Source organism: Aethalodelphis obliquidens, unplaced genomic scaffold (assembly GCF_003676395.1).
Source record: "Aethalodelphis obliquidens isolate GAN/ISIS:26980383/991018 unplaced genomic scaffold, ASM367639v1 scaffold22, whole genome shotgun sequence".
Classification (NCBI taxonomy): domain Eukaryota; kingdom Metazoa; phylum Chordata; class Mammalia; order Artiodactyla; family Delphinidae; genus Aethalodelphis; species Aethalodelphis obliquidens.
The window spans coordinates 12706649-12727883 of NW_020837966.1; the positions used below are offsets into that span (position 1 = coordinate 12706649).

Here is a 21235-nt window from a genome sequence, read left to right on the forward strand (position 1 = left end):
TTAATAAAGCTGTTAAAAAAAGAAAATACGTCACTTAGTTTGTGAAAAGCAGATAATCTTTACTTATTGTCTTCCATAAATATTTTGACTTATAAGGTTAATTTAGAGAAAAGCATAACCACAGTGAGAAAAACACTGAGGAAACATTATATAGAAGTCACTCTTTGGACCATTCAGGGGAATCATCTCATCAGAGGGGACTTGGGCATGGGAATACCTGAGGATAAATCAAGGCACTAATTGGAAAAAAGGTACACTTATTCAAGTAGCAAAGTTGAAGAAATTAAGGCATTGATCACTGAAAGAGATTTCTGACAGAGAACAGTGGTAACAGAGAAAAACCCATGTAAATTCTAATATACCTGGAAGACATTTCATTCACAGCTAATCTGTGTGTCAAAGAAACAATTCAGTATGCTTTACATGGTATAAAAATGCAGGAATAAAATTACTTCTTCAGAATCAAAAGCAACATCTTCTAATACATACTTCCCAGTCTTTTAACCATCTGACCTTTTATCCTAATGAGTTAGAATAATATTTATTGACCTAATTAGCCCAACTAATTTCTACCTCATTAACCATTTTAGCAAGCAGTTTTGAATTTGGCATTACAAAGAGTAAGAGCTTTAAAGATTCAAATATTCGCTGTGACTACAAATGCAGGAACATTTTTACTGACAATGGAAAAAACAGACACTATGACTGGTAATATCTACCCAACTCTCTGGCCTCTGAATAGAAATTGTTAATATCAGAGAACAATTTCTACCAAGGGACACACATTGTTAGGATAAAAAGAAAGTCATTCACATTTCTCTTTAGTGACCTTTTAGCATAATGGAACTGAGACTAGTATTTGAAATTTGCAAGGTCACTTTGCTAATAGTTTTATCAAAATGAGCTACATAATGAAATTTCACCCTTATAGAAAGCACAGTATGAATGGTCTATGTACTTTTGCTCTTCATTTCACCCACAGACAGCTTTATGTTTGTTATTACTTTTTATTGAGATATAATTTATATACCATAAAACTCATACTTTCAAAGTATACAATTCAGTGGTTATTGGTGTATTTATAGAGTTGTGTAATCATTTCTATTATCTAATTTTAGGATATTTTTATTGCCCCCAAAAGAGACCCTGTACCCATCAGCCGTCACTCCCCATTCCCCCTTTACGCCCCATCTTTCGGTAGGTGAGTCTCTGGCAATCACTAACCTATGTTTTATATCTATGGATTCTCATTTCATACAAATGGAGTCATACAATATGTTGCTTTTTGTGTGTGGCTTCTTTCACTTAGCATAATGTTTTCTAGGTCCATCCATGTTGTAGCATGTGTCAGGACTCTATTACTTTTTATTGCCATGTAATATTTTACTCTAGAAATATACCACATTTTGTTTATTCATTCATCAATTGGTGGACATTTGGGTTCAACAACTCAACTGAATAATGTTGCTACAAACATGCATGTACAAGTTTTGGTGTGGCCATGTTTACACTGCTCTTAGGTATTGCTGGGTTGTATGGTAAGGCTATGTTCAACATTTTGAGCAACTGCCGAATTGCTTTCCATAGTGGCTGTACCATTTTCATGCCTCTTCTTGAAGTTCAAATACGACATTTAGAAAGGAAATCATTTTTTCATGGTTTTTCTTGAAGGATTCCTCAAAAATTAATCATGTTCACTAAACTAAATAGCTGATGAGCAACCTGGCCTAGTTCAAATCTTAAAGTAGCATGTTGAACCAAAGAAGATATACAGATGGTACATAAGCGTATGAAAATTTGCACCATGTCATATATCAAGAAAATACAGATAAAACAGCCATGATATACCAAAATCCAGAATGCTAACAACAACGAATGCTGATGAGGATTTGGAGCAAAAGGAACTCTCATTCATTGCTGGTGGGAATGCAAAACGGTACAAGTCACTTTGGAAGACAGTTTGGATGTTTCTGACAAAACTAAACATACTCTTAATATACGATCCAGCAATCGTGCTCCTTGGTATTCACCCAAAGGAGCTAAAAATTTATATCTACTCAAAAAACTGTACATGGGGTGTTTATGGCAGCTTTATTCATAATTGCTAAAACTTGGAAGCAACCAGTATGTCCTTCAGTAGGTGAGTGGGTAAATAAACTGTGGCATATCCGGACAGTGGAATATTATTCAGCGCTAAAAAGAAATGAGCTATTAAGCCATGAAAAGACTTGGAGGAATCTTAAATGCATATTACTAAATGAAAGAAGTCAATCTGAAAAGGCTACATACTGTATGATTCCAATTATATGACATTCTGGAAAAGGCAAAACTATGGAGAGAGTAAAAGATCAGTGGTTGCCAGGGGTTGGGGCAGCAAAGCAATGTATAGGCAGAGCACTCAGAGGATTTTTAGGGCAGTGAAAATACCGTGTATGACAGCGTAATGATGGATACTTGTCATTATGTATGCGTCCCTATCCACAGAATGTACAACACCTACAGGGAACTGTAATGTAAACTATGGACCCTAAGCGATAGAGATGCATCAGTGTAGGCTCATCATCTGTAATAAATGTATCCCCTGATGAGGGATGTTGATGGTGGGGAGGCTCTGCATGTGCGGGGGCAGGGATACATGGGAAATCTCTGTACCTTCCTCTCAATTTTTCTATGAATGTGAACACTGCTCTAAAAAAACCCAGACAATTAAAAAAAGTAGCATGTGATATCTCCAAGAATCAAATGCACATTTGTATTCAGAGAAAAGTAAAATATTTTGCCATTGCAACCCTCACATGTACATGTAAACAAATTTCGGCACGTTAAAAAGCTCTAACTTGCAGTTGTGTGCTTTCTAATGCCAAGTCAAAGGCACTATAGTTATAATGGTTTATTCCAAGAACACGACTTAATGTTGACTTTTACAATTGTTTCGGCCTTGAGAACTACGAAGGGGAACGGTGATGCTTACACTACTACTAACAGCCACTGTTCTAAGATCTTGTGCTCTGAAGAAAGCAAGCTTCAAGGTCTATTTGACCTTGGGCAAATAACTGACTTTTTCTCACCCTCATTTCTTCCACTTATAAAGCTGAGTAAGAACAGTACCTCTTCCAAGGAGTTGTTTTGAGAAACAACTAGAGATCATGCATATAAAGTATGCAGCACACAGGAAGCAACCAATAAAATTTTTTTTTCTATTTTTTACCAGTTATAAAGTCATGTAGTGAGTTAGAACTAAAAGGAACCATTTAAGGGAGAGAGACTATTCTTCTGAAAAACAATTTTCTGGCTTAAAATCATTTTAAAGACAAGCTGTTTTACACCCTTAAATGACTTTTTTACTTCTATTAGTAAATGGCCAATTACTTCTCTTGGCCTCAGTTTCCGGACCTCTTAAATGGGTATATAAATAGGTGTTTCCACCTTAAGCCTATTTTGAGAATTAAATAAGAAAGTGTGTAGAAAATTCCTTGTAAATTATAAACTGAATTTTAAAATATTATTTTTTGCACCTATTTTGTGCAAGGCACTTGGCTAAGTTGAAATAAACAACAGCAACAACAAAACAGAAGCAAAACTTGGGGCCGATCTTTAAAAAGAAAGTATCATGAAAATTTAAGATGGTATCAATATTAAAACACCTGACAGCTAAAAACTTAAACAACATTTGCTTATTTACTGATAAGAATGTTTTAAATGAGCTTCATTTCACATTACCATACAACAAAATGCATACGACATTACTAAATAACTGGAATTATTTTAGAAAATAACATCCGGGCCTGGTTATTCTGCAGTTACTCATTGAGTGTTTCCTACCCACTGGGGTTGAGCTAAGGAGATCCTCATGTTAACTTTAACAGCTGGGAAGTTAATTATTGCTCTCTATGTTTATAAGGTTTATCAAAATTTAACTGAATTTTCCTTAAGGCACTGAGCCACCTTGTGACCTCATGGTCTAAGTGGGCAGGGGGACCACAGCACAGGACCAAAGGGCAGACTGGCGAGCAAGGATTTTAGCAAGTCCCCTTTCTGCTCCTCCAGGACTTGACAGCCAGAAGGAAGTGGACAGGGAGTTGGTAGTGGTTTCACACTTGGATTCTGGAGCCAGACCAGCCCTGGTTCACGTTCCTGCCCTAGCGCTGCTGTAGCTGCCCTTTCTTGGGCAATTTCCTATCTTAAAGGCTCAGTTTTCTCATCTGTAAAATGAGGATACTAACAGCACATAAAGGGTAACTGTGAGGGTTAAAAGAGATAACACGTAAAATGCCCGTGGCACAGAGCGCGGTGCACAGGAAAGATCCATTAAATATTTAATGCGATAAGGATTTTTAGTTGTTATTGCTTTACCAGTAGTATGCAAAACAGCCCCTCCTTATGAATTAGAGTGTTGACGTCAGGGTTTCTCAAACAAAACCGTTCTATTTTTGAAAGAATCTTCTAAAGAAAAGGAGAGAGGGAGGGGAGGAAGGAAGGAAAGTCATAAAGACCAGCCCCTGTTCCCTCGGTACTTCCAATCTAGGTTAAGAGGCACATGCAGACTGACGTGGGAAGACCTAGTCAGAGATGTAATTAGATGGAAAGAAATGCCACAAATACTTCTGCTTTTCAACTGGCTCCAAAGGCCAATAACATACAGGAAACAAAACATGGAAGCTGATGGCAGCTCCTGGCCCTCTGTTCTAGTCCCATCTAAGATCTGCCCTCAAAGAGTTACTCAATGAAGCCTTCAAACGGGGACCCCATGGGATGAGAATCACAGTCTACTGGGATCAGAGGAAGATGGGTAAACAAGCACAATACGGGGGTGGGTGGGAAGAGATAAAACATAAAAATGAAAATAGCCGTAAAACCAATGAATGTTCTAGTAAAGAACAATGTGTTTCCAGAAACCGGGTGGGGAAGGAACTAAGGGAAGGAATTCTTCTGTGTATATAAAGGTCTAAAGCATATGAATGAAAATCACCAAGGTTTAATTTTTTTTAGGGGTCCTCCATTTGACAGTCTGTAAAACAACAGTGAATCCCTAGATACTCAGGAGAGTCACGTCCCCAAACCCATTGCTCTGGACAAACTGTTAGCTTTTGGGGGGGAGGGGGAAGTGGCATGCCCAGCATCTAACAGTGCTCCACGGACAACACCATTGGGACATGGGTGCAAAGGGCAGTGGCGGGAGAGATCTCCTTTTTGGCTGGGCAGGACCTTTATAGACAGTGTTTCCCCAGGCGTGGTTTACAGAACGTTTGTCCCAGAAGATATTTCCAAAAACAAATCAAGTGGGTTTGCAAAATGCTTTACACAGCATTCACATCTGGGACTTTCTGCACACACATTAGCATTTTAAGAACTCTGAGAAGTCTTGCAGGAAAGAAACCAGTCTACATTTTGTTCATCCATGGAATTGGGAAACTTATGGGATCTTGGCCAATTTATGAGGGGATTGGAAAGTCCCTGGAAATAGAACAAGATGAAGAGGACTGTGTTGATGGGTTTTCCTTTCAGGGACAGAAGGAGATGCCACTGGGAGAAAACAATTGAGAAGCTTCTTGTAGTTCAAGGGGCTGTGATGGGTGACAGGTGGCGGGCAGTGGGAGGCGTGTTTGAGGGTCATCACACCACCTTCCAAGGGGTGGGTGCCTCCAGCTACCTGCAGAGGTAAATTTGCTGACTCAGGTGTGCAAGCTGGGACACTTGCCCCAAAGGCCCTGCCGCACGCTCCCTGATTCAACATCCTGCAGCTCCTTCAACTGCGTGCGGTAACTGCTGTGACGATGTGACGATGATACTGTTACGATAATACTGGCTAACGTTTGTTTCACGCTTTCCTCTGTGCCAGGCACTCTTTGAAGAACTTTACATGGCTTAACCTGATTATTCTTCACAGGGACTATTAGAATAATAGACAGGGACTATCATCTCCATTTCATAAATGAGGAAACTGAGGCACCCTTGAAATAACTTGAGAAATTATTTAAAGCACATCTATTTGAAACAGTATAAAATGCTGAACATACCTGGGCCTGTATTTTACTGAGAAATTGTTTGGTTTTGCTATTAATAGCCTGCAAAATACCCCTCAGGAAATGTTGCTTTTCACTCATTCCATCTCTTCGCAGTAAGGGGAGATGGGCTCCTTCTGCCCAGCGGGAGCCCAGCTGCCCACAATCACCCTGCACTGTCTGCAGCCTGCTTCTGATGGCTGCTTCCCAGGCCCCTTTGTGACGTGGCTTGGGATCTTCCAGACCAGCACTCTCCAGGAGGAATAGCATGTGAGCCCCACATGGAAGCAAGAATTTCTAGTAGCCAAATTTTAAAAAGTCAAAAGAAACAGATGAAACTAATTTTAAGGATCTACTCTATTTACCCTAATACATGCAAAATATTATCCTTTCAACATGCAGCACCAGCCCCATTTCTAGGGCTCAGGAGCCACATGGGGCTACGGCTGTGGTACAGGGCGGTGCGTTCAGGAGGCAGTATGATGTGCTGATAAGAGTTTCAGAGTCAGGGAGATCTGTGTTCAAATCCCAGCATCTGTGCATTCAATCTGTGGGACCTAGGCCAGGTCACTGAAGCCCTCTGTGCCTCAGTTTCCTCATCTGTGAAATGGAGATAATAATGGTTCTTCCTTAACAGGGTGGTGGGAAGGGCTAAGTGACTTAATACACGGAAAGTGCTGAACTAGGGCCTGGTGCAGAGTAAGCGCTCTAGGGGTATTGGCTGTGGCAAATCATTACTAAAGATGAACAGCCTTTTTATGCTGGAATCAAGGGGCTCCGGCTATCTGCCATTTCACTGCAGCTCTTGGGTGGCCCTGGGATGCCTGTGGCGGGTTTAGGTATCACTCCCGTATCAGAGATTAAAGAGCACTTGGGCTGGAGCCCTTTAAAAAGGCTTCTAACCAATTCTTAGGGAGTATATCTCCCACATTCCTTTGATACACAAGTCTCCCAGTTTACAGGCAACTGAGGACGAGTTTACACACCAGGCCTGCAGTAGAAACCCTTCTTCATCCTGATGTCCCTGTTCTGGCCACCATGATCGTGAGTGGTTGCAGGGACACACTGTACTCTGACCACAGGCTGAACTCACCAGGGACCCTCCCAACCACAGGCCAACATCTTGCAGCACCCTGGCTCAGCTCAGATATTAGCTGCTATACATTCAGCTCTTGCTCTGACAACTTACTCCCTTAAGCGAATTAAAAGCCTAATATCTTTCTCTAAAGTCTGGATATAACTTCTTAACTAGTTTATAATGTCTCACTAGTTTATTCTTAACTATCCTTATACTTAAAATAAACCCAGTAGCACTCCCAAAACCTCATTTGAATTGCCCTTTTAAACATACCCCTTCCAGGCACCATCCATGGACAGCTTTTCCTTGACTTACAGCCTGGAAAGAACACAGGACCGGGAACGAAGAGGTCTGTGTTCACGGCTCACTTTTCCATTCGTTTTAGCTCTAAGATTACAAATTCCTTCAGAATTCTGACCCTCGATCCTCTTATCCACAGAGGCAGGGACTAGAAGTTCTCTAAAGTTCCTTCCAGTATTGAAAAATGATGAGTTCTTATATTTTACGAGTGAAAAATGCCAAAAAATGAAGTCCTACGATTCAAAAATGGCAAAACCCAACAGTCTCCTCTCTTGGCCACTTAGAGAGGGTATCAAAGAAATAACCAAACGGTACGCAGGGTGGGCAGGTAGAAGGAGACAGAATAACTGCAATGGAGAAAGACCAACAGAAAAGAAGTGAGGTATGGCTGATGTTAAAAAATATCAAGGAAGGTTTCCTATATGTGTCTCCAGTACTCATTGCAGTGTTTATTTTGGACCTGCTAAAATAGGTAATAGTTTCTGAAAACTATTTCTATACCCTAATTTGACTTGTTACAGTGGAATAGCATCAAATGTGAGGATTAGGAAAATAGGCTTAAAAGGAAAAAAAGTAACACATAACCAAAGTTACCTTTGGGAAACCATTATACTGCCCACAAAACACAGCATAAGAACACTGTGGAATAATAGAGTCATGTCTCCCATTCCTATTCCCCCAAGAATGTGGTCCATCCAGGGCTGGGTCTTGCACTGTTAACTTCTATGTGTGTCTCTGTCTCACTGTCCTTTGGTTTTCTCTCCTGTGTGCATACATGTGCAATAGGACATAGCTGCATTCTTAGGAACTGACGGCTTCCTTTGTAACTATTCTCATCCATAAGCCAAGAGGAACCCGTTCCTATCATTAACTACACAGGCTTGAAATTGAAAGTTGTGTTTCCAGATATCAACCAGAAATAAAAACAACACTATCCCTTTCTGTTGGCACAGACAATGGCTTTGAATAACCAGACCTAAGTAAGTCTTTCCTAGTCCCTTTCTCTGTACCTGTGTTTTGGACAAACACTAAACTTCACTCTCTACTATGCTTTCCTGCAGTGTCATCCAGCATGAAATCCACCAGACATGAAATGTTTGCAATAAAAAAAAGAAACCATGTATGAAATAAGTGTCCGCAAGTGAAGAGAATGAAAAGACAAGCTGCAGTCTGGGAGAAAGTGTTTGCAAACTACATGTTTGATAAAGGGCTTATATCATAATACAGTATAAAGTACTCTCAAACTTCAATAATACGAAAACAAACATTCCAATTTTTTAAAAAATGGAACAGATTTGAACAGACACTTCACCAAAGAAAATACACGGACGGCAAATAAGCACATCATTAGTCATTAGGGAAACATAAATTAAAACTGCTACGAGATACCACTACACATCTATTAGAATGGCTAAAATAACAAAATAAAACCAAACGAACAAAATATTGGCAATACCAAGGGCTGGCAAAGATGCAGTAGACCTTTTATACCCTGCTGCTGGGACTACAAAATGGTATGGTCACTTTGAAAAGGAGACAGGCAGTTTCTTATAAAGTTAAACATAGCCCAGATATCTCACTTCTAGGTATTTACCCAACTGAAAACGTATGTTCACCCCAAAATCTGCATGCAAATGTTTACAGTGGTTTTATTTGTAATTGCCAAAACTTTACCCCTCGACTGGGTAAACAAATTGTGGTCTACCCATACAATGGAACACTATTCAGCAATAAAAAGGGATGAATTACTGATACAAGCAACAGTGTGGATGAACCTCAAATGCACCATGCTTAATGATTCTATTTGTATGACATTCTGCAGAAAGCCAAACTACAGAGACAGAAAATGGGGGCTGCCGCAAAGCACAGCAGGAATGCAGGAATCATTCTCTATCTTGACGGTGATAATCGTTACCTGACTGTATGCCAAAACTTGCAGAATTACACACGAGAAAAGACGACTGTTTCTGCATGTAAATTACACCTTAATAGAAAAAATGGAAGAAAATACTAGAAAATATCAATGGAAAATAAAAAGATTTGTAAAATATTAAAATAAAATCTTAGCAGAAAAATTCTGAGGTCCAGCACATGAACGTGAACTTTTCCCACACACTACAGGCTAAGTGCATTCTCAACACGCCACTCTAATTCCAATGTCACGTGAGAGATGAGGAATCAATAAAAAATGAACATTAGCCCCTTGTTTAATCTTACTCCCTTTCAGAGTCCACCACCCACATGAATACACCACCATATCTTGCATTTCCTCCTGCTCCTTTTTTGTGATATGCGGAACACTTCGTACTTATTAGTGAGCTGCAGTTGTACGGAATGTCCATGCAGAAGTCTGGGCCAGACACGAGCAGACTTTGGTTACCCGTAAATAGCTACAATAATGATCCTATAATGATCTGATTATCACAAAGAACCTAACTTTGGCAGATGCAAATTTAAAAGTGTAAACCTCCAATTACATCTCAATAAAACTGAAAGAAACAAAAAATTTAAACCTCAATTATGTGAGTAAATAGCACTTTATTAAATGAATGGGTTTAGATGAAGAGAATGCTCCTATGAAGAGAAATGAGAGATTCTCCAATGTCTTACTTCAAAAACCTGCTCAGGTGAAGGTCTGAAAGCCCTCAGATTAACTCCTAGTACCTCCTGCCACTGGCAGCCTGTATGTCTGATGGCAGCCCTCTGTCCTAGCTAGCCTTCTGCCATTTCTTACATCCCTTCCTTAGAGGACATGCATCTGTTTCAGGAGGCTACTGGGAAGATGAACAAACTAGCAAGTATCTGTCTGACCCTTTTCCTTGGGGCAGTGAATGGGTTTTTGAAGCAAGGAAAAGAAACCACCCAGATTTGATGACAGGTGACAGGGAAAGCCCGATTTGGGATCAAGGTGAAGCAGGCCACCCTCGGGCTATCTGTGGATCCAGAATCTTATCAAAAGGCTCGTGGGAGGGGACAGGAAAGCACATCATACATCATGCAGATTAACTTCACATCCAAACCTAACTTGACGTTTTACGTTCCCAACTGCAAACTGGCTCTTCTGGGCTTCAAAACACAGGTGAGTGAAATTCTTGAATGGTAGCTAAGACAGGCTCAGTGAATATTGTAAAACTGAGGATCTTTCTACTGGTAGCTTTGAAAAAAAAAAAAAAAAAAGAAGGCTATCAAGGTACTCCAGACAAAGAGTCAAAAACCAACCTAACACACCGCCTTTTGTGCTCAAGGAAATTACTCTGATAAGTGGCTCATTCCTGGTGGCTTTGTTCTTGCTATGTGCTCTGGGTTTGGGGGCTGACCCTGCTCTTCCAAACTCGTGCAAATGCACCCTGACCTTATGATAAAGATGAATCAAGGAGTAAAAGAAATGGAAAGGATAAAAAGGGCCATAGGGAGCATAAGTAAAAGTAGACCGAAAATAGTGCTTTTCACAACAACAGCAATGACAACAGAGTGACAAGTTCCTTAAGAGACCTAACAATCAACTGCAACTGGTGTGGACCTTGTTTAGATCATCATCTAAACAAATGGACTGTAAAAAGGCATTTGGGGGCAATCAGGAAAATTTTAACATAGATACTGTTTAGGTGATATGGAGTAAATCACTGTTGATTCTGCTCACCCTGCCAAATACTATTACAGTTATGTGAGAAAACATCCTCATTTTTCAGAGGTGCATATTGGAGTATTTAGAAAATGTCATGATACCTGTGTTTACTTTAAAATACTCCAACAAAAAGGAAAAATAAGACGCAAATGTGGAAAAAAAATCTTTGTCATCATTAAATGTAGATGGTGCATGCTGGTGGTTCATTTTACTGCTGCCTCTACTTTTGTGTGTTTGAAGATGTTTGTAATAAAATGCTTCTTAAAAAAAGTGATGAAAAATTTTAAAAAATTAGATGAGGGGCTTCCCTGGTGGCGCAGTGGTTCAGAGTCCGCCTGCCGATGCAGGGGACACGGGTTCGTGCCCCCGTCCGGGAAGATCCCACATGCCGCGGAGCGGCTGGGCCCGTGAGCCATGGCCGCTGAGCTTGTGCGTCCGGAGCCTGTGCTCCGTAACGGGAGAGGCCACAACAGTGAGAGGCCCGTGTACCGCAAAAAAAAAAAAAAAAGAGAAAAGAAAAGAAAAAAAAAATTAGATGAGCACAGTTCCTGTATTAGAAGTTTCTTTTTTACTCTCCTTTGCCAGTTTTTTTGGAGTGTTGCACTATTAATACGAATGTTAAAACAAAAGAAAAGCAATTATTTTAATATAAATGCCACAAGAAAGATAAAGGTGAAGAAATAAGCTCAAAAATTCAGTTATTTAAAACAGTGCTTTTCTAGAAATTTACAGAGGATTTCAGAGGTCACTGTTTTTATTGACTATTAGACATAAAGTCCATCGAAAAACATAAAAAAGGGAAAAAACGTATAAAGATGGATGAGGAACAGAAAGAGGTAAATGAAAAGAAATTAAGCCAAAACAATAACCCCCAAATGGCAGAATCTATCTTTAAAGAGTCCACTCGGTCCTGGGTGTGAGGGCCAGCTGTTTCCCTTACACACTGTGGGCAAGTTCATTCACATCGCTGAGTTTAGTTTGCTCATCTGGAAAGTGGGAATAACTGGCACGTCTTCCTCCCCGGAATATGCTCCAGGAGTAAATGGAAAAACTCATAGTGTGCTTTCACACTGACCAGCACATGGTTCCTTCAGTATGGCCTGTTCTTAGGCTACAAAGTTGAGGGGAAGGATCTGAGGAGAGAAAATGGCTGTGGGAAAATGGCAGCACGCTGGTCTCTCACACAAATCACTAATTAACCCACAACTACCAGACCTGCTTACGTCCAGCCAGGACTACGAGGGCAGCCAAAGCTTCTGTCACTGCCTGGAACCTTCAAGCTGTCCCAGAATTGTTTACTTGAAGCCCCCCCTCAGAGGCCTGCTCCTTACCTCCGTCTCTCACTCCATTTGGGCCCAACTTTCAGGGCAGCTAATCTAATCAGCTAATCTATGCTAAATTATTAATGGGATCCAAGAGGTTAATGTGTAACGAGTACACACTCCAATGGAGGCAAGCTGGAGACACAGGCCTCCTGAGTCATCAGAGCCTTGGTGGGAACTCAGGGCAGCAGGCAACCCTCCGTATTTCAAATCAAATTCTACGAAGGCATTTAAAAAATTATTAAAAAAAAAATTCATATAAAAATGCAATCGGGCTTCCCTGGTGGCACAGTGGTTGAGAGTCCGCCTGCCGATGCAGGGGACACGGGTTCGTGCCCTGGTCCGGGAAGATCCCACATGCCGCGGAGCGGCTGCGCCGGTGAGTCATGGCCACTGAGCCTACGCATCCGGAGCCTGTGCTCTGCAACAGGAGAGGCCACAACAGTGAGAGGCCCGCGTACCGCAAAAACAAAACAAAAAAACCTTTTAAAAATGCAATCGAATCAACAAACGGACAGGCCAAAAAATCCTTTAACTAGACCAGGACAAAAAGGTTATGGAAAATGATATGTTTAGGAGCTCTATAACCCTTATGGACCTTTCTCTGCCTCTGTTTTCTTATCTGCCAAAATGAAGGTTGAGGTAAGGATTAAGTATAATCCATGTAAAGCACTTGCAACAGTGCCTGCCATGCAACAGGCACTCAACAAACATTAGCCACTGTTAGTATTAGTTAACGATGAGATTACATAGAAGTCAAAAGGGATGCTCTGGGGGCTTCCCTGGTGGCACAGTGGTTGAGAATCCACCTGGCGATGCAGGGGACGCGGGTTCGTGCCCCGGTCCGGGAAGATCCCACATGCCGCGGAGCGGCTGGGCCCGTGAGCCATGGCCGCTGAGCCTGCGCGTCCGGAGTCTGTGCTCCACAATGGGAGAGGCCACAACAGTGAGAGGCCCACGTACCGCAAAAAAAAAATGCTCTGAAAGTTTAAGTGAAAAAGGATTTTCTAGATGGCAGCTTCCATCTGTGTTTTCAATGAAGTCTGGCTCACGGCATAGCACCCTGGAATCAGATCTGGGCTCAAATGTCAGGCCCACTTCCTACCAGCTGTATGACTTTGGACCAGTGGCTCAACATCACCGAGCTATAATTTTCTCAGCTGTAAAATAAGGATAATAATACCTACCCTGTAGTAATGATGAATGAATTACATATGACAATGTACGGAAGTGTGTAGCACAGTGATTCCATAGGGGCATCCTAAGAGCCCCCAAAATGATGGCTTTAATCATCATCTTGTATTTCCCAGTCTTTGCGATCGCATCCTTGGGAGCCCAACCAAGAAGTGACAGTACATTCTAATGCGGGTGACGGGCAGAGTCCCCAGTGCCTAATAGAGACTAAGCCATGGTAATCCCATCTCAATCCTACGGTTGGTGAGTCTAACAGCCACAAGGCAATTTAGCTGGGTGAGGATGAAGCCTCAGCTTTGACCAACACTGGTGTCCCAAAGAAGTAGCCACGATGCAGGAATTTTATCTTCCTGGTTATTGAGATTATCTCATTCCAAAGGCAAAAACATGGTGTCTTGGCTTGTCTTGGTAGCTCCCCGGTGACAAGTGCCACAGGGCTGCCAAAAAACTACATGCCACCACCCCCATTTCTTTTTAACTGCATTTTTTTGACTGCATTTTTTGATTATGAAACTATTATAGAATTATAGCAAAAACTATATAAAAATATAAAATAAAAAGGGAAGGACTGCCTATGTTCCTACCAATAAGAAACAGTCCCTTTTACATTTTTGTGCACGTTGCTTCAGATCTTTTCTTTATACATACATGCTCCTCCACACGCTTCGCCATCATTTAAAAAAAAATGAGCTCATACCCTACATACAACTTCATCACTCGTGTGTTCACTTAGTATATCTATTTCTGTGTTTGTCTGCCACCATTTTTAATGGCTGCACAGGAATCCATCAAATGCAGACTTCATAAATCTTTGATCTATCCTCCAACCGAAGGCACTTAGGTGGTTTTCAGCCTTCTGCTATACTAAACAACATCAGACTGAGTATTCTCACATAAACCTCTATACACAACTGTCCAATTACTTCCTTAGAAGTGGCACTGATGAGTCAACAAGTGTACAGTTTTTAAATGCCTTATGAAAAAAACAAAACAAAACAGCTAGCCTTGCTGAGATGGGAGGGTGAGAGAGGCATTTGAGTAACAGCGAGACACTGTCTTTTAGGCCCAGGTAAACAAAACAGCCTTCTGTTGGCCTTCTCCCCTGCCTTCCCATCATTCACCTACTGGGAAACACGTCTCTGTCACTAATGAAAACAACTAAATCCTCCTGTGCAAAATCCAGGGTCCAAGAGCGAGTGTCTGTGAGACAAAACTTGGGGTGTCATCTGGAAATGCAATGCGAAGGAAGTGGCCACTGAGCCTACGTGGAAGTGGCTTATAGAGGCGACAAACGCTCCCGAACGGCTCCCACGAGCCTCCCACTGGGCCCCCCTGATGTGCAGGGTGGGCAGGCAGTCACCTCAGTGACCTCAACTGAGGACCCAGTGGGTAGGGAGGACGAGTCTCAAGGGCACACTGGAAGGAAGAGAAGCCATGCCACACTCCATCCTGAATTCTGAGGGACCCACCAACAGGATGAAAACCACAAATCGATGCAGATGTACTCAAGTGGCCCGCATGCATACACACAGACACAACCAATGAGGGCATAAGAGAAACAGAGTCACTGGGCTAAGAAGAAGTTGCAAGCAATAAAATTTCAAAATGCTGCATTAGGTACAGATAAACATGCGGACAGAAAGGGCTCTCAGTCATGCTGCTCACTGGCAGGGGGACCCTGGGCAAGTCCCTCATGGGGCCTCTATGACCAGGTAACCAAGAAGCTCTAAGCTTAACCACAGAGATCTGATTAACTTTGGGTTTTGGTATTTTGAGTTTTCTTTCCCTGGCTATGGTGTTTTAATTTCTATTTTTACAATCTTTTTTTTAAAAAAAATTTCCCTTTCAGTGATTGTCTACCATCTGTCCCGGGAACTTCCATTGTTTCATACTCATTTAGTCCTGACTACCCCCTTGGAAGGTATATGTTATTCTTACTTTATGCTCTAAACGTGCTTGAGGTCACACATCTAAATGGAATAAAGATGGTTCCTGGTTTTATCCTCATGGTACAGAGGAGTTACTCAATAAATCGCTCATGGCTGAATGAATAAATGCACACATGAATGAATAAATTATGTTGTAGACTCCTTTCTAAACCCATGAAGTTTTCACTATATAAGACTCCTTCTACACGTGTCTTTTTGATAAAGTTATCTCAGAATCTTTTTTGAAAATTAGACATACATCAACAATCAGAAACGAGCAAGACTTCTATTCCATCTATAGGAAACAGGTGTCACTGCCACAGTGCCCTGTCCCGGGAAGACCGTCATAATCCAGCAACTAAAGGGTTACACCTAGCTCAGCAGGGGGCTTCCAGGGGCCTGCTCCCAGGCTTGGGTGACCTCAAATTCTGATGGTTTCTTGTTGAATATATAGGGTATCACTCCTGGAAATAAGTAACTTAACATCCCAGGCCTACAGTTTTTGCTCATCTGGGTAGAATTAGCATGTTGACCTAGAGCTAGTTTCCTCTAGCTCGAATATTTCATCACCCTATGAGAAGAGAAGAGGGAAAGCAGTGAAGGAGAAAGCCAAGTCCAGGGCAAAGGCAGCACTGGCTATGGACAGTGGTTACTGCCCTAAATCCAACTTTAGCGGGAACTCTCACATTTAGCTGAACTTCTGAATCACCTGGAGCACTTAGTAAACCCACTGATTCTTGCTCTATTTCACTTCCCTGCAAGAGGTGTTGTTTGTTTGTTTGTTTGTTTAAAGACTCTGCATGAGGCTCCCAGGGTACTTCTAAAGTTTATCTCTGATTACCAACCGCTGCTCTTAGTAGGGGAAATCCTTGAAGCTGAATGAAGTGACATTCGCAGAGAGGATATTTTCCCCTCTGGCCAGAGGGACTTCTCCCCGCCCCACCAGCTTTCACTCCCTGTGCCAAGGCTACCTGGTTTTGGAGGTTTCCGTGACCTGCGGGTCCATCCCTCTAATGGCTGCTGGTGAACTGTGCCACATTCCAAAGTTCTCTCCAACTGTTCTGAGCCGCCTGCATCTGAATTCAAAGAAGGGGTGCAGAAGCAGCTGGAAGAGAGAAACCAGAGTGGCATGGTCCAGCAGCAACCTTTGAAAGAGCCAATCAAAACTGCCAGGCTTCTGATTCATCACACGGGGTGAAGGAAGGGCCTGTCATATCGGTCACTGGCAAGCAAAAACCAGAAAGAAAACTAAAAGTTGGCACTGGTGATTTGAAAGGTGGCACTCAAAGGCCCCCACCGATAATTAGAACCCAAATAAAGCTGTTTTGAAAAGTTAAGCCATCTTTTGTTGTCCTCAATCTTTACTTTTTCAGATTCCCTCCTTTTTGTGTTTTCAACTGAACTTGACAATGACTTGTCCTCTAGTCCAGAAAATCAAATGTCTATTTAATTGGATAATTAAAGTGAAAAGTGAACCCTGAGGATTTTTGGAATGATAGTATTAAGAAAGACTTTTCTCTTCCTCTCTTGAATCACATTATTTCCTTTTTATTACATGATATATGTATGTTTTAGACACATGTATAAAATATGCAGTGGCTATTTCAGATTTCGGAATTCAAGAAGTAAAGGTCAACATTCTTACTAGCATGGGCAAAAAGATGTGATAAATGTCTTGCCATTGAACTTGCCAGCAGCTGGCAGTCGTGGCACCCTGGCTATTGTTTCTGAGTACACCCCTCCCTCAGACTCCCACCTCCACCCCTTGGCTCTGTAGAGAGTCTAACTGACAGAATATTTTAGTTATGTTCCACCTAGCCCTGGTGGTTAAGAACACAGGACTGGATGGGATAAAGCCAAAAGACTTAACGATGCCATATGCTACAACTTGGCTATACCAGGTTATCAGCAGCCAATGTCATCCCTTGTTAAAGGATTCACTTTAGAAGTAATAATTCCAGGGGAGAACAGGACATCACACTCTGTCACAGTGGAAGAACCTGATACAGATACAAGATGAAACAAGTGATCATTTTAGGAAAACCCCCTTTGTCTTGAATTTTGGTCTTATTTGAAAAAGCCAGAAAGACCCTGAGAAGTTATTTAGTTTGGGGAAGCAACTTTTGAAAATAAAGAATAGGGAGACGGATAAATTTTCAGAAAGAGGAAGTCCAAGAATAAAAAAGATGGTATTTTAACAAACACCCTAAAACACAGGACCAAATACATGGACGGTTTCTAATGATACACTATCATCAGAGAGAAAGTAACAAGGCTTCACTGACAGTGAAAGGGTGCTTCAGGACTGCAGAATGAGAAGCACACAGAAGCATAAGCTTTCCAGTGTGCCCAGAGGACATGCCCCTGACACTGGCCAAGTGTGTCAGCACCGAGCCTCAAAGAATCTGACCAGGATGGAAGAAGATCTACGGTGGGCATATATGCATTCGATTGACACCTGACAGTGCAACCCACAGCTCCATTCCTATACTTCCTGAAGCCACAGAACATTAACTAAACTGAAGTTGACTGTAAAATTCCCATAAACATATAGAAGTTTTTGTGCGTTGCATTTGTTAAGACTTTTTCATAACCCTACACTGTTAAAAAAAAAAAAAAAAAAGTCCAAATGAATAGAAGACACCAACCCAGCAAGAAAACACAAGCAATTGCTGATTGAGGATACGGCGACAATAGCCTCAAGACATTTCTAAAGCATAAGCCTAAACATGAGCAACTGCAACAAAAGAGGCAGCTCTGCCCACAGTGGGCTTGGAGTCCCTGCTCTTTGAGTTCCAATCCTGGATTTGTCACTTATTCACTGTGTGACCTTGGACATGTTACTAAACCTCTTCATAGCTTCCACATTTGTACTGATACAATGCGGATATACCTACCTGGCTTGAAGACTGAATAAAAGACAATGTAAATGGTAGGGCTCTGTAGCCTGTGAAAGGGCTACATCTTTGTAGCCTGGCAACTAACCCAGCTCACGCAGCGGGGGGGGGGGGGTCTCTGCTGAGGGAAGAAGCAAATACCTGAGGTGTCACACGCACGCCTTCCTGTTGAGGGCTCTCTGTGAGGGGTGCTGCGCCTATAGATAACGTGGGGTTTGTTTTGTTCCTCTTCACCTTCTTGCTCGTCAATGGACAGCAGTGGTTCAATAAAATAATCCCCATCGTGGGACCGGAATGTGCCCAGCTGCAAATAAAGAGAGATGAGAGGCTGATTTAATATAACTCAGCCACTGGGAGGAAAAGGACAGTGGAATGTTGCCAAGTGAACGGCACCATTACCCAATCCCTTTCCCATGAGGGCTGCTTAAACTGAAAAGTCCTCCTGACATATTTGGAAAAGCAGTTGTTTCTTTTGTCTGTTTGTTTTGGTTTTTTCCCCACTCTCTGCCATATCAGTACCTTACCCTTGATTGGACTCTACTTTATTGCACCTGCTACCCAAACCCGTCTGTGAGAAATACTTCCTTGGTGCTCAAGTTCTAATTATGTATACTCCTACAGACTGTTGAAAGAGAGTGTTTCTGTGCATTAAGACAGCCTGGAAACTCAGGGACAAGTATCAGCTCCAAAAGCAAAAGCCTACCCAAGGAAGCCTTATTATGACTTCAAACTAGAACGCATATGTTGACCACAAGGCACTCAAGGTGGTACCACCCATGACACTGGCACACGAGTCTCTTACCACCCCTTCCCTTGGCCATAGGGAGTGACATGGGAGAAGACTTTGCAGTCAGGCTGCCAGAGGTCCCAATCCCAGCACTGCCACTTACCCACCCACCTTGGGCAAGTTCCTTAACTGCTCTGAGCTTCAGCTTCCTTGTTTATCAATTAAGGACAAAAATACTTACTGTCACTTCTTGTGCAGATTAATAAGATAATGCGTGTGAAGTGCTTAGCAAAGTGATACCTTGTAAGGGCTTAGAACACGAGTGGCTTTTGGTGTTGCAGGGTTAGCCTCTAACCACCAGGATACAATTTGCGTTTGCCAATCACTCTAAGCACCTTGAAAGAAGTAACTCTTTCTCCTCCCCTTCCCAAGTACCAACAAGTTTTGCAAATGATCAATGGTGATTCAAAGTTGAACCACCCAAACAAAACATTACAAGAACACTAAAAAGTTCCCCATGCCATGCCGGTGGGCAATGTTTCAAGGGAAGTATCAAGCTCTTCTTTCTCCATTGTTCCTTTTCCCTGTGGCGGGAAAAAGGCAGAGGCCTTTGACTTTCCCCTGGACGTAGGGAAATGAGCGTCCTTGAACGTCAGCAGCAGCATAGGCACCATCCAGGAGTTAGTTAGATACTCAAATAATCGCACTCCACCCCAAATGTGATCTACTGAATCAAAGTATCTGGGGGTAGGGCCCAGGAATTGAAATTTTAGAATTCTTAGGCATGATAAAGTTTTCAAGCACTTGGCTAAGACACTGGGGTTCCCAAACCCAGCTAAGTGTCAAAATTGCCTAGGAAGTTGAAAAAAAAATTTAGATTTGGGGTGCCACCCTGTATCTGCAGATTTGGAATTTCCAGTGGTGACGACTAACATCCGTATTTTTTAAAAAGCTCTCCGTGTGGTTCATGAACCACTGACTTAAAGAGAAGACAGCTCTAGTGTCGTCTGGTGTCAAAATAAGAGACAGAGTAACTGGTGTCCAGAGAAGAAGTGATTTAACAAGTTTATTTTCACCCAGGCACCTCTCTCCATTTTCAACATACAACTCTGGTGTTCTCTGAGCACAGAGCAGGAAGCTGGCTACAACATGGGAAAGCTACTAGAGACAGGCTATAAATATTGAGAAAGAATCTGGGAGCCCATCTGGTGAAGATCTGGCACCTTTGATTATTGAAAGGGGAAACTGAGGCCCAGAGAGAGGAACTGGCTTATCCCCTTCAGTGATACAGAAGCAGCTGAATAGTACCCATGGTGAATCTAGAACTCAGGTACCCTGACTCTAGTCCAGTGCCTTTAAAAACAAACAAAAACAAGAACTTCGAAATTCTCTTTAAGAACATAGATTCATTCTCTGGCCCATGGTTAAGAGTACGGGTCAGAGGATTGGGTGGGAACCCCAACTCTGCCACTTACTAGCTGTGAAACCTCCAGCAAGGCCCCAACTCTCAAAGCCTCAGTGTCCTCATCAGCAAAATGGGTTGTTTCAAGGATTGGGCTGTTTGTTGTAAGGAGTTAGATGAAATAATGCATACATAAAATACTTATCATAGTACAAGACACATAGTAAGAGTTCAATAAATGGTATCTATATGAAGTCAGATTAATTTTGTGGCTGATTCACAAAACAATTGCTTGACTGAAGAGTAATCCTTTCTTGGGTAAGGTGACCATTTATTCAAACACAGGTACTAAGTGCTTATAATATACAAGGCTCCAATACGGGAGAGGAATGAATTGATGCTGACCCTACTGCCAAGGAAAAGGGGATAGAACACGTGTTCCAAGAACCATACTACAAGGGACAGCACACTAAACATCAAAGAGAAATGCAGGTAAGAGTCTATGAAAGTGGAGACGGAGAGACAACAGCAGTCTGAAGGACGACAAAGAGGTTTCCCGGGGAACAAGATACCTTAGTTACACTTTGAAAGAAGGGTATGATTTGAGCATGTGAAGCAGGGTGAGATCACCAAGTAAATCCAAAGGCCCAAAGGCTATGAGGTAGAACTAGGACGGGAGGGAAATGCAGAGAAATGCGTGAGAGCAGGTTGCCTGAAATGCAGGATTTGTGAAGGAAAGCTTAACAGATGAGACTGGACA

At 42.0% G+C, this 21235-nt stretch overlaps 1 protein-coding gene across 3 annotated transcripts in view; it reads right to left on the reverse strand.

The window, feature by feature from the left end:
* The window catches only part of ADAMTS9 (ADAM metallopeptidase with thrombospondin type 1 motif 9), a 168999-nt gene that overhangs the window by 143797 nt on the left and 3967 nt on the right, over positions 1-21235 (reverse strand). For all 3 annotated transcript variants that reach the window (XM_027121317.1, XM_027121318.1, XM_027121316.1), the window contains exon 3: positions 18488-18650. In XM_027121317.1, the coding sequence (XP_026977118.1) occupies positions 18488-18650 (163 nt within the window). The remainder of the gene's footprint in view (positions 1-18487; positions 18651-21235) is intronic.